The following is a 27,609-nucleotide window of genomic DNA, read 5'->3' as shown; positions in this document are numbered from 1 at the left end:
CTGCCATTTCTGTTATCTTGTTATTATGTGGTGTTTATATAAAATCATTGCTCATGAGTATATAAATAACCATCTTGTAATAAAGCAACAGAAATACATAAAATCAAGTGAGATGTGCGTGTATGCATATATGTATCTCAAAAACATGACTTACTGAGATTTTTTTTTGTCTCAATAGTAAGTTCTAGACAGATTTTAGACCCACATTTTTAAAAATCTTATTATGGCCAGAATCTAGTACATTGCCTTGCACATAACAGTAGGTACTGTATAAGTAGCTTGGTCACTTTCCGGGCATTTATTTCTATTTAAATGCCTTTCCCCACCATGAAAATAATTCATGAACAACGATGGGATGATGTTCATTTTTATTCCTCCAGCAACCATTTCATGCCTGCCGCCTGGGGAGAGCTACACTTACCTGCAAATTCCATGATGTCGTTTTCCTCACAGACGGATATCATCCCTTTGTGAGCCTGCACCACATCTGCATTGCTGCCCATCGCTTGCAGGGCGTTTAGGGTGTTCACACTTAGCTACTGTGAATAGAGCAGCAAATGGACATTGCTAGGCAAGCATCGGTAGGAGGGTGTCCTTTGGCCATGTGTGGAGGAGTGGAGCTGAGTCATGGCAGATTAACTTTTAGCTTTGTGAGCAATATGGAACACACATGGTTTCCTGTATATGGTCCCCAGTTGGTAGAACTTTCGGAAGGATTAGGAGTTGTTACCATATTGGACAAGATATGTCACTGGGGTGATCTTTGAGGTGTCCGAAGCACACACCATTCCCAGTTAGCTCTCTGTCTCATGTTTACCAAGCAGATGGAAGCTCTGAGCTACTGCTTCACCGCCACGTCTACCTGCTTGATGCCATACACCTCACCATGATGGTCACGGGCTCATCCTCTGTAGGTACCAATAAACTCTTTATAAGTTGCCAGGGTCGTGTTATCTATGCTACCATAGCAGTAGAAACGTAACTAAGATAAGGGCTACTTTCCCCTCCACTGTACAGGTGACTGACTCACGCTGTACACGGGAAACAAGTCCACTCGTTTTCTGCATTGTGTCTTGGGGAAATGGAAGTACACGGATGTGAACCATGCGTGATTATGCCTATTACATATCCTAGGAAAATGCCTTCTGGTGCATCCCTGTGGGGTGTGCCTACTGATTTTCAGCTCTCAGGGTTACAAGTTTGTCCTCACGTTATTGGAGGGTAGAGTCAATGAGTGTGCACTTCGAACCATGTCTCAGAGTCTCAGTGTTCCAGCAGCCAACCATGTTAACAGTGCGCTACCACGCCCTTTACTAATGCTTCCCCCTTCCTGTCTTCCTCATTCCTGTTACCTACATGTCCCAACTGTCCCCCTGTCCTGGAGTCTTTGTCCCAGGTTATACTTCTGTAATGAGAAAAAAGAAAAAAAAGGACCATGTATGTCAGGTTAACTGGGAGTCTAAAAATTTACATTTAGTGTAAAAAACATATAAATGTGTTACTTGGATCATTCCATGACACAGAAAGTAAGGTGCTTTTCCAGGGCTTATGCTATGATAAAAGGCAGGCTTCTTTTATGGAAACAAAGGTGTATTTACACCATGGTAGCATGTCAAGTCTTTATTAAGTAATGTACACATTATTACAGTTAAGAAATTGTTGATTGTCAAAAGAATCTTGTATATGTAATAACTATACTCATTACAGAGGGGAGACATAGAAAAGTGATTGGGGATAAGCTTCACAGGACTGAAGTAGAAAAATATATGAACTTATATGTAAAGGGAAAAAAAAGAATTCTACAAAAGTTCTGCAAGTTGAATGAAAAAGAAGCGATGGTGTAATAACAAGCATCATTAAAGACGTGCTAGTGACCATAGTAGATATATGGCACATGGTCGATACATATGGATACCACATATTGAGTGCACTTCAAATTGAAGTTTGTTTACTTGTAACAGCACAGTACGCATACATAAATACATACACACAATGATACCCCTGGAATGCAAAATCTAACACCTAGGGAGAAAAAAGCTAGCGTAGCATACTCAAAAGAGAATGGTTGGCATGGAGCCCTCAGAATCGGGGAACCATGGCACGCCTCGCTCCTGCAGAAGGTAACCTGTCCGCTCAGCAGTTAGCTGGAGGTTTGCTATGTTCTAGGAAAACAATGAACTCTTGTGAATTTAAAGGACAGCACTAAGTCCAGGATTCTCTTCTACTTGTTCTCTACCTCTGGCTTCTCTACCAGCTTGGCTTTGCTTCTTCTGATCCCCTTGCTGACTAAGGGCCAAGTTACTCAACAACTGGTGGTCACACAGGCTCTTAATCCCAGCACTTAAGAGGCCGAGAGCCGGTGGACCCCTGTGAGTCTGAGCCCAGCCTAGGTTACACAGTTAGTTCCAGGCAAGTCAGGATTATATAGTGAAAACCTGTCTTTGACGGACCAAAAAAATGATACGAAGAAATAGATTTCTCCTATAAATTTAGTGAGACCCTCTCTTAATGAAAACTATCGCTGATAGTCAACTTTTAGCTGATCCCTTCTGCAAATAGATAAACCCTTAATACCAAAGGCTCCTCGCATAAAAATGAGCTGAATTTGTGGTATATGATTTCATTCTGAAATACAAGATTAAGAATATTTGAGAACTATATTCTAGATACAGCACAAACCAAGCCTTTACTTTTACAGGGCTTTTACGTGCTTCAAAACTTCCTTAAAACACTGTTTCGCGTGTATATGTTTGCTGAGTTAAAACTTTCATTGCGTACCAAAATATTCAGTGTATGTCTGGCTTATTAGCTATTTTAATATTAAATTTGGTTGAAAATGAGATGTGAGAAAGAAAAAATGCAGAAATTTCTATGCTAACAAATAATTGAAAAGTCAAACTAGGAATCGAAGGCCTCTTCCAATCCTACATTTTATCCTTCAGTTTATCTTTGGGGCTTTCCTTGCCGAATTTCAAGCAAAAGCTAAATCACACAAAAATTAAATGATACGCTTAGCATCTATCTGTCTCAGCCATTCATAAACATTTTAGCACAATGGCTACATACATATCCATTCTCTGCACCCCAGTAAGGTTGCTGAAATACGACTCCTTCCTTAGAAGACTGGTATGTAGTAAGCTCCGAGGTGCACCTCCATGGATAGAAATGCCATGCTTTTCCTTAGCATGTCTCACTGCACTGCCTGCCGCTGCTGACTGTGGCGGCTCCTCACAAACTTAGGCTAGTGACGCTTCTCCCCTAACTTCCAAATAGACTCGGGTAGGGCAGCAACTCAGTATACTTTCAAAGTTTTCTTCTTTCTGAACTCAATATTTACATCTATATTTCTCATATGAGAAAAAAGTAAAACGACCTTCCTCGAACCACGGGTTAAGTTTACGTAAAATAAATTAAAGTGCAGAAAATTATAACAATTGGTCACAAAGACCAGCATCACAATGCAGCCGGGGTATATAAATACCGAACTTGTCACTACCATACCGGACAACCACCTCTCCGTGTCTCAGGGACAAACACGTGTGGATTGTTACGCATGCGCGTTGGTACTTCCGTTTCCACCTCCGCCTTCCAGGCCCTCTGCAGACTGGGAGGAAGGGGGCCGGGAGCTTCTGGGGTGCGGCTGGCCACCGAGTCCCACTTGTGTGCCTAGACCATGACCTGACTGTGAAGCTGCGTCATCCGATTCCCAGCGCTCCAGCTCTTCCCGCACCAGGCGCTCCATCTGCTCCCTGTGGATCTCACTGTCCCGACCCAGGCGCGCATCCTGACAAGGGATTTAAGGGGTTAGACATTTTAGCTGAAATGAGCTATAGTTATGTAAGACTGCAGATAGCAAAGTAAACAGTATCAGTTCTGAGCCAGTGGAATGACTGTTCCCTCAGCTGTATGGCAGCGCTCTCAGAGGGAGGGGAACCACGAGTCAGGCCTCCTGATTATTATTTGATCTGAGGCTACAAATGGAGGAAGAAAAGCATGGGATTAATAGTTACAAAATACGATGGCTACCTTTATGCTCACTGGTGGAAAAAATCTGAAAATAAACGTGAACAAAAGCAATATTCGTAACTTTTAGTACACTAATGTTATGTTAATATTAAGTATAATTTGTAACTATGTAACTTTAAATAGTCTTTACTCTTCAATACTTCCAATTAAAAAGTGTCATGGGTAAATACTTCTGTCATGGGTGTCCGCCTGTCAGCTTAAGCTCGAGACTGCTTACCTCAGCCACTCCATCCAGCAGCCTTCCTAACACCTCTCGTCTCTTCACCTTGGCCCGCTCCATGATCTCAAGCTTGACAATCACGGCATCGATCTTGGACACGATGCTGCCGATGGAGTGCTCCATGCGGTCCACGCGTCTCACCAGTCTGCAGGGGGCGACAGTGAGCAGAGCCCGTCACAGTCTCTGTCTTCTCAGCCCACCTGGTTTTTCCAATGGATAAGCTACCAGAGTTCCTTCTTAACCAACAGGATAATCAGAAACACTCTTTATAGCGTTCACAAGGCTTAGAGAGGCAAACTTACAGGCTGCTGGTAGGGGCCATGGCCCCCATTCTTTTTGTCAATAAAATTGTGTCTAAAGCCTTAAAGATCTACATCCAACCTTTAGTCACAAGTACCGTTTTTAAGAAAACTTCTAGAGGAAATCCACGCATGTAATTTTGTCCTACAAACACAGTCACAATACATGCCACATAATCACATACATGAAGCTGCTTTTTAATACCGCAAAACTGAACAGTAGCTACGCTAAACACCCAGCAGGAACTCTTTTAAATAAATTATAGCTCATAGATACAATACAAATTGTACTGTGTCATAATGTTTCATGAAATAGTTGTAAATAAATAATACTAATGTTAGTAGTGTGCTCTTTTTCATCTCATTATTTTGAATAAAAGCATTTTTAAAAGCCTTAAACATGTCAACTGGCAACAATTTGAACTCTCCCTGCCAGGCTCCTCTCTCTGTGACCCTAGTGGTTGAAGAAAGCTGCTGAACAAGCTGGGCCAGTATTCGACCACTGGCTGTCTGCCCTGGAGACCACTCTCAGCTCTCAAACGACAGTATAAGGATAGCGGTTCAAAACTATTTTTTAAAACCTCAGTCCTTTCAAAGGTATAGAAATTTTGAGACCACATGACAGATGAAAATCACTAATCAGAAAGACAACTAAAGAAAAGTGAGAACCTGTGGCATTTAAAAAATGCCTGAACTATATTTCTTCGAATAATGTTTGCTGAGAAACTTCGCAAATCCGAGACACTCATAAAACTGCAGGCAGAACCAGCTCAGAGATGCACATCTGGACACACACGGTGAAAGTGTAGAGAGAGAGAGAGAAAGGCAGAGGAAATGACAGCACCGAGAAAACGTTGATCTGTAATGTTCCTAGAATCAGCCTGAGCTACGTTCTCATCAGACATATCGAAGGAAAGGAGAGTGAAATAAAATATGCTCGAGTAAAGAAAGCTGGAGAGAATCCGCTGCTGGAGATGTCTTTATGGGAAGTCCCTAAGGAAAGCTTTCAGGCTCAAAGCATAATGACAGTCAGCAGAATACTGATTTTTTTTTTAAATGAACACCAATAAAGGTAGCTACTGAGTGTAAAGAGAATATGAACCACTTATTTCTTCCTTCACGGTTAAGAAGCAGCCGTGTAAGACCTGAACATAACAAGATCGTTGGACCTGTAACAGAAACATAATATATTTGACAGCTCCTCGGTGAAGGAGGTGGAGGACGGTTAAGTTTTACTGGGGGGGTCTGAAATTATATTGAGTGGTAACCTGAATCCAGAGAACAAATTTGAAGACGGTGATGGTTAGAATAGCATAACGTGTACACAAATATACATAATATGAACAGAAAGAACAAAAAAGAGAGCAAACATAATCAGGCATAATATTTCTCTATCTCTTAAGTACAAATGACTCCAGAAAGCAGATATAAATGCAAGTGTATCGATAATGACAAACTGCAAACAGCGAAACAATCTAACCAAAACAGCAATTTCCGAAGGAGATCCAACTCTATGAGGCTACCATGGCCTAGTCTTTAGAAATTATTTATTTACTGCGTGCTTGTGCATGCTGGGGAGCATGTGTGGAGATCAAAGGACAATCTACGGCCATTGGGCTCTCTCCCTGCACCATGTGAGTCCTGAGGCTCACACTCAGGTCCTCGGCACCTCTAGCCACTGAGCCACCTCACTAAACCCTACATGACACATATTTTATAATTAAAGACACAAGACGTTAAAAATAAAAGGACGATGATGTTAATATCATGCAAATTATAGCTGTGAGGAACGGAATACCTACAGTAATATTAGACAAAAATGTATTTAAAAGAAAACATTTCATACCGACAGGAGGCCTAATTTATTAGACTTGCTACGAACATGTATGTAGCAAACAGCTTCAAATTGCTCTAAACAGAACCTTTTAGAATTAATGGCATAAATGAATAACTTATTAGATATATAGATATGATTACCTCACTTTCAAAAACAAGTAAACAGGTGTAGCAGAATTCTCTCTAATTAATTGATTAGATAATAGAGATGACAAGAAGCCAATCACTGAGCAAGGAGGAGGTGGGCCTTCCCGGTCTTAGAGAGGAAGAGGGAACACAGGAGGAGGGCACTTCCTTTTGGATGGTGAGGGAAGCGAAAGCAGGCAAAATGTGGGCCGGGGATTGTTAGATCTGGTAGCTGGATCCACCAGGATCTGCAGCCAGAAGATTTCTAACATAGAATAGTTACTGAGTTTAGGACAATAGATTCCGCACCCAGTGAGTGTGTTATCTGTTGATTCTAAACTCAGATTGTTTTCCATTTCAACTGAGCTCCAGGGGAAAGGTAACTGCAGTGTGTGGGTTGGCGAGGGTGTGCCCCCAGGTAGCTGTGAACATTTGGGAGTGCTGAGCAGTTTGGCAAGCAGCTAGCCTCAGGGGTCGGACGGCTGGGAAGATAGAGCAATTCAGCAGCAAGCTAACTGCTCTGTGAGAAGTTCTGCAGACTGCTGCATGGGGATAGCCATGGGGGTGGCAGCCAGAGTTGTTGGCAATAGCGTGGATTGATTTTTAATTATTACATGCTAGAGACAGGCATAAAATCAACACAGAAACAGGAGACGAGGGACTGACAGACTGAGCAGTGGCAGAATAACACTGTCCTCAATGACAGAGGTTGCAAGACATATAAAAACACCAACACACATGGTGACGAGGGCTCTCAGATTTGTTAAGACAATTTTGGCTGGAGGGAACATAGAGGATGGTAATGTTTCTCTGCTTCCCTAACTTCTTAACATGGAGATCATTTCCAGAATGAAAGATACCATAGAACTTATTTGAAAGAAATGATATTAGTCATGAAAAGAAGTAGACGGCTAACATCAAGAGAAGCCGTGTCATCTCATTTTGACCCCGGTCAGCACAAACCTGGGGGAAACGTTTGTACTTACACTTGGAACTCCTCATAGGAAACCCCGCTGGAGATGCTTCCCCTCCTCCTGGAACTATGGCCACTGTCTTCATCATCTTCCTCCTCAGAGTCATCCAGGCTTCTGGGGAAACTTCTGCTGCTCATGGGACGTGGTAAAGAGCTGTGTTCCAAGTCTAGGTCCTCCTGAAGAACATGGGGTCTTCCAGTGAGGGACAGATAGACCAAGAACTCACAGAAATTTTTACTAAGGTCTTGGGCAGGCAGAAAATGGGGTGCTCATAATCAGGACTATACATTTTTTATGAATTGACAACATGTTATACTAATTGACGTTATAACCTGCATGAGTAAGCCAGGTGAGCAAGTGGGCTCCTGCTGTGTGGGCTGAGGGTGTAGGGGAGAGAGGAGAGGAAGGACTAATACACAGAGATGCTGAGTCCAGCCGCCCCTTAAACCACTCACCCTCTCTTTCTCCAAGTCATCTCTCATCTGTTGATGCTCACGCTCGGTCAGTTCCTGGTCGCCGTCCTGGTCGTATTTAGTGAATATGGCCTCGATCTCTGCGTCCGTGTGGCCCTTCCTGAAAGAGAACTTGAGAGAATGAAGTGACTTTATTCTGCCTGTGGTCCAGCCCTAACACTGAAACATCAGAATGCGGGAGGGAGACATAGGGCGTGCTCCAGAAAAATACCCATTTCCCCAAATGAAAGACATTGTTCTACCAGTCCTTGGGGCCCGAAACACCCTCTCATCACCGAGAATTAGCACATGGCCCTCACCCTTTCAGGTCTTGCCGAAGTTCATCAAAGTTTAGCTTGCCGCCACCTTGCCGGAGACTCTCTGAAATGGCGTCTACTGTGTTTCTTTTAAGTTTTAGTTTGACCAGTGCTTTTTGGCAGCCCTATTGGAAAAAGAGGAAGGAAAGAAACACAAACGGCATGGTTTTTGTTTATCCCCCTTTTGGGTTTGGTCTTTCGGTTACGGTGGAACTATTGAAAGTTCGGCGCTTGGTGGATGGTGGCTATTCAGGGACAATGAATTGGTGAAAGTAACGAATGTAATCTCAGTGTGTTACAAAACCCGAAGAAAACTAGAGTCTTTCAATAAATCGGGAGCTAAGAGCCTCTTCCATAGGTTAACATATGCAGGTTTACATTTGAAGTTATAATTGACACTTGAAATATAAAGGGATACATACATATCTCTTTGTAGCCCACTATGAACTCCATAGCTGTTTGCTCCCCGGAATACAGAGGAAAGAACAGCAGCATTGGGTCCTTTAGTTTCCGTAGAATAGAAAGAAACATTTCTGAAACTCTGTGAAATCACGCTGAGCACTTTTAAGAAATTAGAGGCAAGCCTGAGGAAATTCGTCAGAGATAGAGTTCCTGCCAGTCACTGCGAGTACAGGCTTCGTGCTCAGGACAGAAGAAGCAAGGCAGAGACATCTTGCTTTGTATGGTAAGCAGGGCTATCAGGTTGAAATTGTGCAGAGTGAACAGAATAATCAAGAGCTAAATCGGTTGTTTTATGACCTTTAATTTCCTTATTAAAACACTTTAAAAAATCCCCATGGTTATGAATTACACATTCGCAGAAACATAAAACCAAGCCCAATATTTACTGAGTGCGTGGAAACTTAAACCACTAAGAGCTGGGGAAATGAAAGTGTTTAACTTCTTTGTAAACATATCCAGAATTGTGAACTCGGCTTGTCTTCTATGACGCTGTCACCTCGATTCAATGGGAGCTGAGCATACTTGCTCTATGTTGGCGAATTATCATACCCTCCCCACAAAGGGATCAGCTCCTAACATGTTTTCTTTTTCTCGTTTCTCATTGAAAAGCATCCCTCTGTTTGAATGAGAATGGCTTCCATTGTATCATGTATTTAAACGCTTAGTCCACACTTGGTGAAACTATCTGGGGAGGACAGTTACCTCTCTATTTGGCATGGCCTTGTTGGCGTGTCACTGGGGGGTAGATAGACATAGGTAGAAGCTCACGCAGTTCTCAGTCTCTCTTCTAAGGCTGACTAGCTGGTAAGATGACGAGCTCTCAGCTCCTGCTCCAGTGCCCTGCCTGCCTCCCCTGTCTGTCTGCCCTGCCTGTCTGCCTGCCGTCTGCTGCCATCTGCTGTCACATTCCCCACAGTGATGATCATAAACTCACCCTATGAAACTGTAAGCAAGCCCCAATGAAATGCTTTTCTGCTAGTTTCCTTGGTCATGCTGTCCCTTCACAGACATGGGACAGTTACTAAGAGACCCCTCCGGAGTTAACCTAATATTTATTTGCAAAGGTAATTCTCTCTCCAGCATGTTTTCATCATAATGTGCTTTCTTTATTTTGTGATACACCGATCTTCACCAGGTCGTTTTAGCTGTTTACCTGACTCCGTCAGACGGGGGCTGGGACTCCTTTCCCACAGTCAGGTCTTTCTCCTACCAATCCCCACTCCTTCACGTCCTCGTTTCTCTGCTCTGTGTTTACCTCTGCTGGCCCGTTCTCTTTATCTTAGCCAAGGTTTTTATTCTTCTACTTCTAAAAAAGCATCACTTTTGTTTATGTGTGGGCAACCCTGTGCAAGGACAAGTGCGTGTGAGTGGTGGTAGAGGCTAGAAGAGGGTCTCAGGATCTCTGAGCTGGAATTACAATCGGCTGTGAGCACCCAGGAGGGTTCTGAGAACCAAACTCAAATCCTCTGGGAAAGTGGCGAGCGCCTCTCCACCTCCCCTAGTCATTAAAAAACAAATTACGTGGCTTCTCAGGGGAAACGAGAGAGCAACACTAAGTGCTTGGTGGTGTCGGAACCGAAGAGGAGATGTTGAACCACCAAACAGCAAAAGAGCGAAGGGTCGCTCAGAACTGGCCACTGGGTAAGACACAAGTCACTTAGTGGTAATCTGTGGACTACGCAGCCAACAGTGGACTTGGTGCTTCCTGTTGCCCACGGTATTTTATGACCAAACGAATTTGAGCCCTGTTGTCCAAGGCCTGATGCTATATGAAATAACGTAGTGACTAAATTTTGTGAATATAAAAACTCTGCTGTACGAAGTGCTTATGTACACAATACGAAGTTGTAAAACACCGTCAACTGTGGTGCCGAATCCTAGATGACAAGAATCCAAGGCTCAACCAAAGGACTAAAACAAAATTCACAGACAAGGGGGCTTAGGCTTGAACAGAAAAGTGGTAAAGGAGCTGGCGATCCTACCTTATGCAATGAGAGGGGCATCCTGTGTATTTATATTACTCACCCATTTTTATGTTAGTTTTAGACTTAAGACAAATGAAGCCAAGGTGAGAACAAAGCACTTCCCTACCCTGCCCTTCCAGCTCACAATAATGATTTCACACTTGTTGAGAAGGTGTGAAAGACATTCTTAGGCACCACAAGCTGTGGCCTTGATCCAGAAGCTTTTCCTTTGGTTTTTACAGCTCTCACAGAAGGATGGGGGTAAGAGGGGAGTCGCTGAGATAGAAGAGCTGGGAATAGAAGTGAGACCCTTACAGTTTGTTGGACAGTTACATAGGACTCCAGAGCACTGAGTAAGAACCAAAAAGCTTATTCTAGAATCTAATTCAGACCGTAAAAGGACCCTCAGGATTTAAGGCCTAGCCACCAAAGAAAACATTTCAATTATTTCTGAAATAAAGCAACCTACCCTTCAAATAACTTCAAGGAATCAACACTGATTTGGTGAACTGATTAAAATATATAAAATAATATATATAATATATATTATATATAATATACATACAGACATACATACAGACAGACAGACACACACACACACCACTACATAAAACTGTGGGAATTAGGGTATAGCCTACCTTTCTGATAAGGTCTGAGAGTTCCATTTCTGCTTTCTGCTGGGCCAGATCCGATTTCACCTCAGAGTAGGAATCATTGATGATTGCCAGAAACATGTTCTGTGTGTAAATCAAAGGATGAAATTCAAATACACTTTGGTAGCAATATAATAATTGAGGCGTGCCTTTTGTTCCTCACTTTATCCAATCTCAGTAATTATGAAGCCGTTAATTAAGTTTTGCTCTCATTCCCAGAAGCAATGTTTTCTCCACTAAGTCAGACCAAAGGAAGTTTCATTTATAGAGCCGTCTTGAGCTGCTTAGTTGTGCCAAGTGAATACAAGTAGAGTCACTTGGGAAGAGCGAACCTCAAATGACAATCTGCCTCTATAGCAACTCTGTGGGTCCCGCCCACTGTGGGCGGTACCACCCCTGGGCACACGGTCCTGGGTTGATGATTGGCTTGAGAGGGTCCAGCCCACTGTGGGCGGTACCACCACTGGGGACAATGACCTGGGTTGTTTACGAAAGCATTCTGGGAAGCCAAGGGAACAAGCCAGTAAGCTGTCCCACTCCTCTAGGGTCTCTGCCTCAGTTCCTGCTTCCATTTTCCTGCCTCGATTCTGGCCTTTGGTCTCCTGTGCTGACTATGAGAATGGGCTGTAAGGTGTAAGCAGATAAACCCTTTCTTCTCCATGTCACTCTTGTTCAAAGCGTTTTATCACAGCGGCTGGAATGCATTTTATGACATATTTTGCAAAGAGACAATAAAAAGCAACAATGTATTAATGTATTTATATAAGATGGTAGAATTATTATTGTTGCTGTTTTCTGCTTTTAAACTTTAAGTTATTGTGCAGAACTCTAAAGAGCTATTCAAGTTTTTACAATCGATTTAATTTAACTTTTCTTCCCAAGTTTGTTGATTCACACGTGAAGTACACAGAATGTATTCTAAAGAACTCCAATGACTTCAGCAAGTAGACATAGAGTAAGCCCAGTGTAAAGATCAGGCAGGATATTTGTGGAAAAGATAAAGACTTTAGAGTCTATCAGACTTGGGTTCTCGTCTCGGTGCTACCGGAGAGAGATCGTGGGAATTGCCAGGAGACCGGAAGAGGTCGAAGGAAAGAGCAAGCAAATAAATCCCGAAAGAGATGAAGAAAACCAACAGAACCCCAGTCTCTCCACCTCATACTGTTTGTAATACATAGCTGGGCTCGACAACGTCCAACCTGTTAAAGCAACTTCAACTGTAGCCTTCACGTCAGACCTTCCAACCTGAACCCTCACTCACACCGCAAAGAAATGAAAGATTGCTAGTCATGTCAGCTGAACCTCGTACCTGTGTAACCTTCAATCGCAACTCCCAGAGTTATAGAAAACCTAGTAAGAAAAGCCTAAAATGTGGGACTCTCTCGAGAAACCTGAGATCACCCTTGAAGTGCATACTCTTCCTCTATGATAAACTTCCACACAGTTCCTTATGGGTCCTGCCTTGTAACTCTTTCTCCATCGAGACAAGAGCTAGGAGTCAGTCAGGCTTCTGTCTCTTACGTTCTTCACAAACATGGTCCTGGCTACAATAACCTGCATGTGTTGTGTTGAATGCACGTGTGTGGCTGTGTGTAATATTAAGTGCACAAGCAAAGGCCAAAGCAAGTGCCTTTTCTATTGTCTCCCTCTTACTGCCTTGAGACAGGATCCCAGTAAACCTGAGGCTCATTCATTGGCTAAGGAACAAGATCCAGTAATCTACTTGTGCACACCCCTGTCTGGGTGCCGGGTGTTCTACAGGCAGAGGCAGACGCATTTTGTTGACTGCTGGAGAGTCAAACTCAGGTGCTCACGCGTGCAGAGCGATGATCATTCTTCCCCAGTAAGCCATCTCCCAAGACCTTGTTTGACTTTTTAAAAATATAATTATCTTTATTTTTTGAGATTATAATATAATACAAGTGTCTTTTTTTCTTTCTTTCTTTTTTTAATAGTGCTTCCCCTATATGGTCTCAAAAACACACCTGGCATAGCCTGTGAGTGCTGGGATTGTCTGTTCCATTTGTTAAAAATTTGTTTTGCATTTATTTTCTTTTCATGTGTGTGTATATGGAGGGGGCCCTTGTGTGCCCACCCTTTCAGGTATGTGTGGAGCTCACCCCTGCAGGTATGTGTGGAGCTCACCCCTGCAGGTATGTGTGGAGCTCACCCTTGCAGGTATATGTAGAGCTCACCCCTGCAGGTATGTGTGGAGCTCACCCCTGCAGGTATGTGTGGAGCTCACCCCTGCAGGTATGTGTGGAGCTCACCCCTGCAGGTATGTGTGGAGCTCACCCCTGCAGGTATGTGTGGAGCTCACCCCTGCAGGTATGTGTGGAGCTCACCCCTGCAGGTATGTGTGGAGCTCACCCCTGCAGGTATGTGTGGAGCTCACCCCTGCAGGTATGTGTGGAGCTCACCCCTGCAGGTATGGGTGGAGCTCACCCCTGCAGGTATGTGTGGAGCTCACCCCTGCAGGTATGTGTGCGCTCACCCCTGCAGGTATGTGTGGAGCTCACCCCTGCAGGTATGTGTGGAGCTCACCCCTGCAGGTATGTGTGGAGCTCACCCCTGCAGGTATGCATGACAACCACAGGATGCCTTCCCCACTCACTTCTCCCTCCACCTATGTATCAATACCGGATCTTTCACTTGAACCCAGAGCGCCCTCGTAAGCTAGCTTAGCTAGCCAATTGGTTCAAGGGAACCCACCTCCACCTCCTGAGCACTGGGATTCTATGCTGGCTGCCTTGACTGAGCCACATTTACGCGAAGGCTGAAAATGCACACCTGAGCCCTCAGGCTTGGACAGCAAGCAGTTTAGCCAGCAAGCCATCTCTGTAACCCCTCGCTTTGCATTTATAAAATGGGAGAGGTAACAGGACCTCCCTTAAACACTGTGCATGCAGGTTAATGGGACAATCGAAGCTGTGCTCAGCCAGGTCCGAATATGTGGGGTCTAATTGCTGCCATTTACAAAGGTCTAGTTACTCTTCCTGACATTCCCTTCCGCAGTGGTAATGGAAAGTTCTATCAGATTGCAATACCTCCTCAGAGTACTGCAGCAAGTAAATCAGATCAACTTTCAGTGTGCTGTCTGTATCTGGTAACAGTGGTTAACTAACAGAGGCATATTCAACTATGCCTGCTTTCCCCATGAGTTTGTGAAACCAGAGAAGTCTAAGCCCTATCCCTCATTTCATAGCTCCCTCTGCTGTGTAACACATCACCAAATGCACAAACACTATAATCTACACTACATATTATGTAAAATATCTATATAAGAATAGAGTGGCTCTGATAATGTGTATCCAGTAACTCATGAATGAAAATTAAGATTCTTATTCAGTGGCAAATATAAATCTCTATCAATTAAGGAAGACTATTGTTTAGGATTGGATATCAGAAATTACAGCAGAACATAAACTAAATATAAACCCTCAGGTGTGTGCTCCACTAGACATGAACCCTCAGGTGTGCTCCACTACACATAAACCCTCAGGGGTGTGCTCCACTACACATGAACCCTCCTCCACTACACATGAACCCTCGGGGTGTGCTCCACTACACATGAACCCTCAGGGGAGTGCTCCACTACATATAAACCCTCAGGGGTGCTCCACTACACATAAACCCTCAGGGGTGTGCTCCACACACATGAACCCTCAGGGTGCTCCACTACACACATAAACCCTCAGGGGTGTGCTCCACTACACACATGAACCCTCAGGGTGCTCCACTACACATGAACCCTCAGGGGTGTGCTCCAGTACACATACACATGAACCCTCAGGGGGGTGCTCCAGTACACATGAACCCTCAGGGGTGTGCTCCACTACACATGAACCCTCAGGGGTGTGCTCCACTACACATAAACCCTCAGGTGTGCTCCACTACCCCTCAGAGGTGTCCACAAAACATAAACCCTCAGGGGTGTTCTCCACTACACATGAACCCTCAGGGGTGTGCTCCACTACACATGAACCCTCAGGGGTGTGCTCCACTACACATGAACCCTCAGGGGTGTGCTCCACTACACATGAACCCTCAGGGGTGTGCTCCACTACACATGAACCCTCAGGGGTGTGCTCCACTACACATGATCCCTCAGGTGTGCTCCACTACACATGAACCCTCAGGGGTGTGCTCCACTACACATGAACCCTCAGGTGTGCTCCACTACACATAAACCCTCCGGGGTGTGCTCCACTACACATGAACCCTCAGGGGTGTGCTCCTCTACACATGAACCCTCAGGGGTGTGCTCCAGTACACATGAACCCTCAGGGGTGTGCTCCACTACACATGAACCCTCAGGTGTGCTCCACACACATAAACCCTCAGGGGTGTGCTCCACTACACATGAACCCTCAGGGGTGTGCTCCACTACACATGAACCCTCAGGGGTGTGCTCCACTACACAGAACCCTCAGGGGTGTGCTCCACTACACATGAACCCTCAGGGGTGTGCTCCACTACACATGAACCCTCAGGGGTGTGCTCCACTACACATAAACCCTCAGGGGTGTGCTCCACTACACATGAACCCTCAGGGGTGTGCTCCACTACACATGAACCCTCAGGTGTGCTCCACTACACATAAACCCTCAGGGGTGTGCTCCACTACACATGAACCCTCAGGGGTGTGCTCCACTACACATGAACCCTCAGGGGTGTGCTCCACTACACATAAACCCTCAGGGGTGTGCTCCACTACACATGAACCCTCAGGGTGCTCCACTACACATGAACCCTCAGGGGTGTGCTCCACTACACATAAACCCTCAGGGGTGTGCTCCACTACACATGAACCCTCAGGGGTGTGCTCCACTACACATGAACCCTCAGGGGTGTGCTCCACTACACATGAACCCTCAGGGGTGTGCTCCACTACACATGAATTAAAGTGTGGATTCTATGAGATTTCCAAGAAGATTCATAGACAGTGGCAGATAAAGGTTCTTTAAAGGCAGTCTTAAAGACAAGAATTGAGAATTCTCTCCTGCTCTTCTGTCTAACTTAAGGAAAGGATTCTATACAACCTCGGTGCTAGAAGTCATCACCTAGTGCAGCACGATGATCCTGTCCTAGTTGAGCTTTTCAAACCATCGCTGTGTGTCCTCATGGGTGGTAGAGGCCATCTGAAGAGTTGGCAGCAGGACATATTTCATGCTTTTAGAAATCGTGGCAGAGAGCCCGGTGCTGCAGAACCCACCGGACTAACCACATCAGAGGGCATCAAAGACCTGACAATTCTGCCTTTCCCTTAATTCATAAGAGGAAGGGGTCAAAGAGTACACATGGAGGGATCCATGGCTCCAGCTGCATATTAGCAGAGGATGGCCTTAGAGGGCACCAATGGGAGAAGTAGCCCTTGGTCCTGCCAAGGCTGGACACCCCCAGTATAGGAGAATGTCAGGGTGGGGAGGGGGACACCATCACAGAAGAAGGGGGTGGGGGGATGGGATGGGGGTTTATGGACAGGAAACCGGGAAAGGGAATAACATTTGAAATGTAAATAAAAAATATCCAATTAAAAAAAAAAGAGGAAGGGGTCAGTTAATGACATGTTAACACCTAGCCACTCTATTGGCAAAAAAGCAGGGTGTGAATGAATGGACTTGCAGGGTCACACTGTCCCTCTCACCCTAGCAGTAGTTATCGAACACTTTGTGAGCACCATCTGTCCAAACAGGGACACGGGTAGACCTTGGAGATGTGACACTAAGTTACTGAAATATAATTGTTCAAACTTTCAGAAAGGAAAATCTGGAAGGATAATAAATAGCATTTGGATGGAATATGCCTTCTCCCAAGTTAAGCTAACCTCACTGCACACATTCTCTGTGGACAAGTAGAATGTACGACAAGAACAACTCAAATTTTACTTCATTTAAAGCTAATGGTAACAGTTGTTCCAAATCAAGAGACTCGAGGTATTTTAAAATGTATCCTTAGGAGTAATTCCTAATGACTGTTAGATTTACTTTTAAGTTTAATACATGTAGGATTTTTTTGTTTGTTTGTTTTGTTTTGTTTTTTAGGCAATACATAGCCTGAGGACTATGAAAAAGTTGAAATAGTATCTTAATCTTGACATGTCATAATTTGCCCAACGACAACTCTTGACATCCTATTTCTAAGTTGTTAGTTCCTATTTTATCAAAGAAAAGAGAGAAATGGGAAGTCATATTTTAGCAAGGCACTAAGAAGGCAAAAAGTGACACGGTGATGCAGAAGGAGGTGGTACTTCCTACCACTGAGGCAAACCGCCATTTTGGGAACTTGATGAATCTGTATATTTTATAATTATTTTTACAGTCGTTAGATACACATACATAGATAATTGAAAGACTATGGGGAAAATAAATTATCTTAAAACTATAAACCAATGAAAAAAACTTTCTAGAATTAACATTTTTTTTCTGTTTTTCATAGGTTTATTTGAAATGATGGGTGGTCAAGAATGAGAGAAAAGAAAAGGTGGTGATTTGCAAGCATAAAGTTTAAATCACCTCACTGTAAAAGAAATATATATATACATACCAAAAGAATGAAGAACATAAAGAACACAAATGTAGTAAAATAAAGTGGCCCCAAAACTCGGTTAGCTTCCTCGATCTCTGCGAAGTTGATATCACCCAAAATGATGCGGAACTGAGTGAAGCTAGGAAAAGAAAACAGAACACAGTCCAAAAGCAAACAGTGTCCGCAGGGGACACGCGCTTACTAACGGTGATTCGCCTGCTGGCATAGCTTGGGAAGTCTGAGAGAACCACCAAAGAGTTAAAACACTGATCTCTGGGAAAGTCTCATTACTTGTATTGTCAACTGATGATGCCTTCTAGGATAATAGTATGGTTTCATATTATTTAACCCATTTCTACTTAATAGTAAATCTGACTATTAGATGATTTGTATAGCAAGAAGACATGATCTGGGTAAAACCTAGCAACTTAAAACCTTTATAACAGTCATGCTTGGTCTGAAGTGAAAACATCTTTAAATAATAACAATGATAACTTGAAAGATGGCCAAAATAGTAGGATTCAAAGATAGTAGGGTTCAAAGGACCAGCACTCTCAGTCATTTAACATGAGGTCATAGAGGTTGTCAGTGACATCACTTTCCTTCCTCCTAGATGCTGTCAGTGACATCACTTTCCTTCCTGCTAGATGTTGTCAGTGACATCACTTCCCTTCCTGCTAGATGCTGTCAGTGACATCACTTCCCTTCCTGCTAGATGCTGTCAATGACATCACTTCCCTTCCTGCTAGATGCTGTCAGTGACATCACTTCCCTTCCTGCTAGATGCTGTCAGTGACATCACTTCCCTTCCTGCTAGATGCTGTCAGTGACATCACTTCCCTTCCTAGCTTTCATCAATAAGCAAGAGTAACTGAGGATCCCTGCCTACAAAGCCGCATTAACTCCCACAATTAAGAATTTCTGTTTCCCTAATCACCTGGCCATTTTTTTTTTTTTTTTTTTTTTAAAGATTTATTCATTTATTATATATAAAGTACACTGTAGCTGTCTTCAGATACACCAGAAGAGGGCATCAGATCTCTTTACAGATGGTTGTGAGCCACCATGTGGTTGCTGGGAATTGAACTCATGACCTCTGGAAGAGCAGTCGGGTGCTCTTAACCGCTGAGCCATCTCTCCAGCCCCCACCTGGCCATTTCTTTGTGAATGGCATAGACCTATAATCCAGAATATAGTAGTTTGGTTTTGTCTTTGCTATATTTGGGAACACTGGGGGGAAAAAAACAAAGATTTGTGAACCGGATTTAGTTTCTTCTACAATATTAGAAATAGGTTTTATCTCCTAGAAGCTGAAACCTAAGATACAGGCAACAATATTCAACAGGCATGAAAATGCAGGTAAATTGCTTCCTGAGGTCGGGAATGAGGGGTAGGGGTAGGGAGGAACAAGCCTGGAGGTGGGACCCAGGACTAAGCATCCTATTCATGTGCGTCTCCTCCCGCAGTTGGCCATTTAAAACCCACCCGAGCTGGAGGTGGCAAAGATCTTGATCTTTGGACTAGCGTTTTTCCCACAGCCATTCCACTCCATCCCACTACTTAAATGCTGCTTCCCTAAGAATCAACATCGCAAAACATCTGCTTTTCTATTGTAGGAAAATGTTTGCGGATGAGTCAAATAGCGAAAAGAAGAATAACTTGCCATAAAGAACAGTCGCATCTAGATTAAACTTATTTTTAAGACAACTTTTAAAACTTTACTATTGGACGATTTCGCACACGTGTATGAAAGCCTCTTCTTCAAGCCATAGATACTTACATACACTCTTGGAAAGTACTGAAGTCATCCACCTGAGTGCCAAAGACAAGGTACGCCAACTGGGCATATGCCAGGAAGATGATGAAGAACATGATGGTGAAGCCAAAGAGGTCTTTGGCACATCTGGACATGGTCGTGGAGAGCTGGCTCATGGTCCTATTGAAATTGATGAATTTGAAGAGCTGCAAAGGGAGACAAGGTCAGTATGAGTGGATGATACAAGGAGGTCTGCATAGACAATGGAATTCTTCTACCATAAGAGGGAGTGGGATGGGCTACGCGCCTTGACAAGGACTTTGAAAGCTAAGTGAAATACCCAGATGCAAAGCCTCAAACAGTGTATGACTCCATTGGTTTGAGGCACCCTGAAGAGTCAAATTCACCAGGACAGGAACTCCAATACAAAGTTGGTGACTCAGCATTTCCCACTGGGATTACGAAAATTGTTTGGCAAGACGCAGCGGTGACAGATACTACGCCACGCCATGGGCTTCGCGCTTCTGAAGCGTGCGAGCGAATCAGTGAAAGTGACCTGTGTAACTTACACTTATCACAGTGAAGGAAAGTAAGGGAAAATGACTTTGACTTCTTGCCTCTTTCAAGTCTCGGAATATCGACCTTGTCTTTCAAACGTATTTGTTGAGTACGTGGAGCAGTCTAGGCAGTTACTGTCCCCAGAGCTGGGAATGCAATACGTAAATTATTTCTTGCGTTCCTACCTCACGCTAGGTGCCTTCCTCAATGGTGAGTATGGCAAAGCTCCCACCCCCATTTTGTTCACATCTTAAGTTGCAGTTATAATATAGTGAAAACACGTTTAAATGTGACTGATAAATAAGTAATCATGTCCCCAAGAGGGTTAAACTAAAATGGGGGTGGGGAAGAACACTAGCAAAATATAAAATCAGAAAATACTTTTTTGTGCGTCTCTGTCATTTACTGGAGTACCATTATGTAGGGGTAACTATGGGAAACTGTAATTATATCCAATGACTTCTTCAATCCTGGTATTTTTATCCCCAGACGCCAGCCAGACTGGGAGTCAGCTGAGTCTGCCTGTGAAGCCCACTGAGCACGTGGACAAGGACCTAAGTGCAGCAGCTGAGGCCATAGCTGACAGCATAGGCGGCAGGACAACGGATGCAGACCACGGCAGAAGGCTGTGCGCAGAGCACACAGGAGTATCAGGCACGGTTCCTGCCTGGAACAAGCCAATGGTCATGTTTTGGGAGGCAAAGCAATGAATAATAACTCATGCTACACATTACGAGAGAACTCTCTAGAATCTCACTTAGTGGTCTTTTGTAAACTGTTGTTATGATCACTATTACTTATTAATGGAACTCCTAATTTTAATTCACTCATTTATTCTTTAGTGCTGGAATGGACCCCAATGTCTCACAGGTACCAGATGAAGTCTCTGCCCCTGAGCGACTCCACCAACTCCTACTAATTTTATGGTAACGTTTGATGTTGGTGCCGGACTCTCTTGAAAAAGCAATAAATGAACGAGAATGTGAAGAACTTAATGTGGGTCCATGCTTTCGGGGGGGCTTCAAGTGTCAACAACTCAGGAACGCACATAAGCCGTTGGGTAGGAGCCTTCTCTGAAAGCTGCCTTTGAGAGCTTGCTGTAGTAGCCTTTAGCAACACTCAGATTGAACGTGACTGTTGGGGTGGAGGAAGTGAATTTTAGTTATGTTAAACTTCATTTAAACGTACAATGTACACAGAATCGGGAGCTATGTTTGCACAGCACAACCACAGAACCTGACTTGGGGACTGCATCAAAATGACTGAGCTTTTCTGTACCTCCAGAATTCGGGATGTGTCCTGAGATACTCTCGGGTCTATGCAGGGATCGAGTGGGAAAGAAACCGCTCAGATGAGCTTCTGAAGAAGCCGTGGTGGGGCGGGGCTTCCTCTGGCCTCCCAGGAAGAGGCAGTCCTTTTATTAAGTGCTTCCGGCTGCACCATCTCTTTTGTAGCCTGACTTTTTTCTGAATTCCCTTCCCATACACGCTAACGCACATCACATGAAATGGTGATCTCTAGAGTAGCCTGCATCCCCAGATCCACAGGACAGGACACTTTACTACATGTTTTAAACAAAATGCACGGATCAAAAGGCAAGTGGTTTCATCCATAGCAACGGGAAGGTTTACAGAAGCCACCAGGTACGAGACTGTAAACTATGCGGCAACCTCATCTGGCCATTTCAACTGGCGGGAATCTATGTCTTCAACGATTGGTGTGATTGATAATAATAATAATAATAATAATAATAATAATAATAATAATAAATGCATGTATATATGAAGAATGTGACATGTTACCTTAATCCAGACCAAAAATACCATGACGGCAGCTATATTGTTGAACTGTATTTGCCAGTATGCCACATGCTCAAAGTTGGGGAAAGAATTTTGATCTTCGAGAAATTGTAGCAGCCCCTCAGCATTGGACATCCGGTAAATGTTAATCATCATGGCTACTAAGGACAACTGGAAGACAAAAGAGTTATATTCATCTCGTCACTCTAGGAATAGGCAATCTACCTTGAAATGTCTAATTTTTTTTCTACTGGTGGTTTGATTAGAGGACTGATGATGTTACTCAGCTGACAGCAGCAGCCAGCAGCCAGCAGCCAGCAGCTCTAAATGTGCGAACGACCTGCAGCCTACACTTCCTTAGGAAGAGACATCAACAGAGTACACGTGTGCAGGTATTATACACAGGCTACACAGAGAAGATTACACAAGACCAAGCTCTAATTCAGAAGGGAAGGCCTTCTGCCCAGCTGCCAATCACAGCTGAAGAGCCAGACAACCCCTCCCCGCCCCCGCCCCCGCCCCCGCAGGAAGTCTTCCTGGTGAGCCTCCGGCCAGAGCTCAAATTCTCTTTTCCTTCCGTTTTGGATGCTCTAAACGTTTGAGACTCGGCTGAGAGGGGTAAGTCAGCAAATCTAACAATAATCTTTTATCCAAAGCCCAGATAATTTATCATTCAGTCAAGACGTTTTAAATATAAGAACAAACAAAAAGCCCAAAACACCAACAACAACCACAAAACAGTATCACATTGGTTTTCCTTGTTTTCTTCCAAAATAAGGAACAAGAGGAGAAGAGAGTTTTCAAGGATATGTGTGTTGTTAAAATCACCCTGAATTTTTCTCTGTAATTCTCATTTCTATCTACATAAGACGTTCCTCCCCACACCAGACCACAACCTTTAGGAGGACAGAGGGTTGGGCTGTCCTGTGTGTCCCTGTGTCTCTAAGGCCTGGAGCACAGCCAGGTGCCTGGTAGGGTAGCTTTTACAAATAGATGACTTATTTTCACCAGGGAAGCTAAGCCATCAACATTATTTATGGTTAGACTTTTAAAAAAAGATTTATTTATTTATTATATATAAGTGCACTGTAGCTGTCTTCAGACACACCAGAAGAGGGCATCAGATCTCATTACAGATGGTTGTGAGCCACCATGTGGTTGTAGGGAATTGAACTCAGAACCTCTGGATGAGCAGCCGTTGAGCCATCTCTCCAGCCCTAAATTTAGACTTCTAAAGTACTTTTTCAGTAATTCTAAAATTTCACTGGCTAGGACAAAGGGCGAGCTGATGACAGAAGCCTGGAGGCTTCAGTGTATCTGCTGGAGAAACAACATAGGAAAACACGGGGAACGACTTCAAAGGGATTTTGAGATGTTGGGCTTTGGACAAACTTAAAATTCAGCTGGATAAAACAAAAGTACTTCTTGCATTCCTTCAGAGGTTTGCTAACCTAGGGGAGCAGGTGTGGCAGGAGGAATGGCCTTCCTTCTCCTCAGGCAGCAAATGCTTCAAAGGAGACATGGCATGGTCTTGATCGAGTCCTGGCAGGACTAAGGTTAGTCTAAAGTTAAAAGCTACAGGAAACAAGTCTTCAAAGGGATGCTGGCAAAACACTGTGGCTATGGGGCCAAAAGACCACCACGCTCAACTCTATACCAGCAACTTGTAGCCTGGGATCGCCAACGCGGACACAGTTCACTGGTGTATGAGGAGAAAACCTAACAGTGTATGTGTGTATGTGTGTGTGTGTGTGTGTGTGTGTGTGTGTGTCTGTATGTGTGTATGTGTCTGTGTGTCTGTATGTGTGTATGTGTGTATGTGTGTATGTGTCTGTATGTGTGTATGTGTGTGTCCGTGTGTGTCTCTATGTGAGTCTGTGTATGTTTGTGTGTGTGTGTGTACATGTGTGTGTGTATCTCTATGTGAGTCTGTGTATGTCTGTGTGTGTGTGTGTCTGTGTGTATGTGTGTCTCTATGTGAGTCTGTGTATGTCTGTGTGTGTGTGTCTGTGTGTATGTGTGTCTCTATGTGAGTCTGTGTATGTCTATGTGTGTGTGTGTGTCTGTGTGTGTCTCTATGCGTGTCTGTGTATGTTTCTCTGTGTGTGGTTAGAAAGCATATCAGTGTCTGAATGGATGATAAGCAAGTGTGTCTGATATGAAATATAAACACAAACCATTACATTATAATACTATATACACTTTTCCTGATAGACTTTAAAAATGCTTTTGTAACACGTAGTACACATGTTCACAATTTATGTAATAAATAGAAATATACACAAATTTAAAAACTAGAATTCTACTAATTTGTATCTTTTTAATTCTCTGCAGGTCATTTGTTTTTACAGCTATACCTGTTATACCTGCACATACACCACCACTGATGACGCCATTCAGTAAATTAGGGTACTCAGTTAACCTTTTCACTGATCCGCATTCAAGATTGAAAACGTTCAGTGCTGACTAGTTTTGGTAATGTGGAAATTTTTGGGTGAAGGAACATCTTGTAACTAATTGCCATATAGCACCATGTAGCAATTTTATTTAAGTCAAAAAGTAGCTTTGTGTCTTGGAGTTCCAAACATTGCTACCTAGAATAATTTTAATATACGTGTTATTTTTTCTGCCATCTCTGACTACAGAAATACTCTGAAAAATAATTTCCACGCCTGTCTCTCTTGTTCGCTTTAGTACTGATTGTTTTTCTAACATTGCTTGGTATTAATTCTTTAGTACTATGTGGCTCAAGTTACCTTGACTCCTATGAACTGTGTGATGTTACGAGAACACAGGAAGGGTGGGAGGTGCCAGCATCCAGTGGGTTGCAGACGGAACACATTCTGAAGGGGTTTTTATGACAAGTGGAAGCAGTTTTTGAAGTGCACACATACATGCCTCAGTTAGGCGGGGGCAGTGTAAGGATTCAACATGCGTTCTTCTATGAGAGGCACTTGCAATGTGCCAAGCACACACTGGGCTCTAAAAGCCATTTTACTCTGATGACTATCATTGCTGCTAAAGCCAGTGTTGACATGCACTCTGTGTTCTCATGGTTCCTCCCCATGCCTTAGGTATGTGCTCTTTTACCCATGGACAACATGCTCTGTAAGGCTTGATAAAGAATTGATAAATTTTCCCAAACACCGAGTAATTTTTGAATTTGGAACAAGGAAAAGGATACTATCAGGAAGAAGCTGAGAGGAGAGAGAAAGCCCATTGGTGAATGTAGTACTCTCAGGAGTCCAGAGAGTCACCTGGGGTTAGGAGACAGCGGGAAGCATGACGGGTGCAGGGCATGGGGCACAGCTATGTCAAAAGATTGCTTAAACACACGACAGTCAGGCACTGTCGTGAACCTAAAGGTGCAAGAAGACAGAAGTCTGTATGCTCCTGAAGAAGGAAAAGCTTATAAAACTGGTTTTTCACACCGAGGACTAGGAAAAGAAGCAATGCATGTGGCTGATGGATACAGTTTAACTTTTGTTCCCTCTGGACTGCGTGATATAGGAGTTCCAAACTAGAGGGGGTTTTTCATATTACACAAAAAACGTTCAGGCTGTTTATTATTGTTATAATTTGACACTTAAAGCATAAAATAATTTTCACAGGCAGAAAAGTATTTTTCCAAAAAGGAAAAAAAAAAAACCCTCAAATTTCATCGTACAAATCTTACGTGGCCTACTAAACATAAAAAGTTTGTTACTTTTGTTATTTAATTACTACCTTGTTACAAAAACAAAGGTGAAAATAAAGTAAGTAAATGGCAAAGTTAAAGTACTTAAAGTAATTTAATTACTTTTGCGTGACTAAGTCAGAGCTCAGTAAAACCATCCGTACTATAAAATGGTAGGTTTCCATACAAAATGGGGAGGGGAGAAGGTAAAACACAAAAGTTAATATAAAAAAAAAATCTTAGGTTTTCCACTGGTCTCCAACTCTGAGATGGAAGCCTACAGATGAACAAGCTCTTAGAACACAGAAAGGAAATGAGAGAGAGGGGGCACGGAACTTGGCATTTTTCTCCAACCTACCACAACAATCACAACATCCAGACAATTCCAGAAACTCCTGAAATAGTTCAGTCTGTGAATCCGAATTTCCAATATCTCTTCCACCACATAGTAAAGGATAAAGAAACAAAAGATAATCTCACAGGCTGCCAGGAAGAAATCAAAGGCTGTGACGTAGCGGATCAGTTTTACAGGCTGAAACTGCCAAGACGGCACCACGCCACCCGTTGCTGGGAACTCAACCAATAACCTGCATTACAAAAAGAATGATTACATTAACAACGGGAGATAGAATCAAGACGGGAAGTATGTCTGTCCGCCCAGTACTATGAGGTGAAAACCACTGCCTCGGGTACCCCAAGCTGAGGGAGAGGTCATTTTGATCCTGACCGCCAGTTCCGTGTTCACGGGAGCATGTGCTTAGGAGCCTGATTTCTAAGGCTACTGATCCTACAGAACGCCTTCCACCCATCATCCCTTCCGATCACTCTCCTGGTCTTCAAACTACGTGTGTGTGTGTGTGTGTGTGTGTGTGTGTGTGTGTGTGTGTGGTGTGTCTGTCTGTCTGTCTGTCTGTATTGTGTATCTGTGTGTGTCTGTGTTGTGTATCTGTGTGTGTCTATATGTCTGTGTTGTGTATCTGTGTGTGTCTATATGTGTGTGTGTTGTGTATTTGTGTCTATATGTGTGTCTGTGTTGAGTATTTGTATGTGTGTCTGTGTGTATGTATTGTGTGTGCTTGTGTGTGTCTGTCTCTGTGCTTGTATGTGTTTGTGTGTGTGTTGTGGGTCAGTATGTGTACCTGTGATTGTGTGTCTGTGTTCTGGGTTTCTACGTTATGTGTGTGTCTCTGTCTCTGTGTGTATGTATGTGTGTGTGTCTGTGTCTGTGGATGTATGTGTGTTTCCGTGTATCTGTGTGTGCGTTTGTATGTCTGTCTGTGTGTTTAATAAATAACTCATCAAACCCTCCATTAAATGCAAGCCACTCAGATAGACAAGGGAAGAAATTAAAGAGACACAGTAAGCCACACTGAAGCATTTTCCTCTGGGAAATGCCTCCATGAGACCCAGCTGTAAGGCGTTTTTGCAACTAGTGATCAAGGGGGAGTTCCCAGCCCATTGTGGGTGGTGCCATCCCTGGGCTGGTGGTCTTGGGTTCTATAAGAGAGCAGGCTGAGCAAGCCAGGAGAAACAACCAGTAAGCAGCATCCCTCCATGGCCTCTGCATCAGCTCCTGCTTCCTGACCCATGTGAGTTCCTGTCCTGACTTCTTTTGGTGATGAACAGCAGCGTGGAAGTGTAAACTGAATAAACCCTCTCCTCCCCAACTTGACTTTTGGTCCCGATGTTTTGTGCAGGAATAGAAACCCTGACTAAGACACCTGCCTATCAGAATCCTCTTCTAATCACCACTGGGATCATTATGGAAATTAATGGCAATTACGATAAATCCTCGCTCATTTCTAATGAGATCTACTTGCTTTTAAGCTGGTATTATGTTCAGCAAAAGTTGCTAAGAACAAATAAAGGCAAAATTCTAATTGCCTGTTACATCAGAGTTGTATTTAATGTGAAAATCACAAAACACCAACATTATGAGAACATGCCCTTACTGCCTGCGGGA

At 43.5% G+C, this 27,609-nt stretch overlaps 1 protein-coding gene across 1 annotated transcript in view; it reads right to left on the bottom strand.

Moving 5' to 3' along the window:
- Window positions 1-1,605: 1,605 nt before the first annotated feature.
- The window catches only part of Pkd2 (polycystin 2, transient receptor potential cation channel), a 43,020-nt gene continuing 17,016 nt past the window's right edge, over window positions 1,606-27,609 (bottom strand). Inside the window, exons 6-15 of the mRNA XM_032916126.1 lie at window positions 26,005-26,233; window positions 21,974-22,141; window positions 19,638-19,819; window positions 17,876-17,996; window positions 11,315-11,413; window positions 8,254-8,375; window positions 7,937-8,054; window positions 7,494-7,657; window positions 4,244-4,391; window positions 1,606-3,784 (exon numbers count right to left, since the gene is read on the bottom strand). Of these exons, the coding sequence (XP_032772017.1) occupies window positions 3,548-3,784; window positions 4,244-4,391; window positions 7,494-7,657; window positions 7,937-8,054; window positions 8,254-8,375; window positions 11,315-11,413; window positions 17,876-17,996; window positions 19,638-19,819; window positions 21,974-22,141; window positions 26,005-26,233 (1,588 nt within the window). The 3' untranslated portion in view covers window positions 1,606-3,547. The remainder of the gene's footprint in view (window positions 3,785-4,243; window positions 4,392-7,493; window positions 7,658-7,936; window positions 8,055-8,253; window positions 8,376-11,314; window positions 11,414-17,875; window positions 17,997-19,637; window positions 19,820-21,973; window positions 22,142-26,004; window positions 26,234-27,609) is intronic.

The sequence above is a fragment of the Rattus rattus genome, chromosome 11 (assembly GCF_011064425.1).
Source record: "Rattus rattus isolate New Zealand chromosome 11, Rrattus_CSIRO_v1, whole genome shotgun sequence".
NCBI classification, from domain to species: domain Eukaryota; kingdom Metazoa; phylum Chordata; class Mammalia; order Rodentia; family Muridae; genus Rattus; species Rattus rattus.
This window is presented reverse-complemented; position numbering and strand designations above follow the sequence as displayed.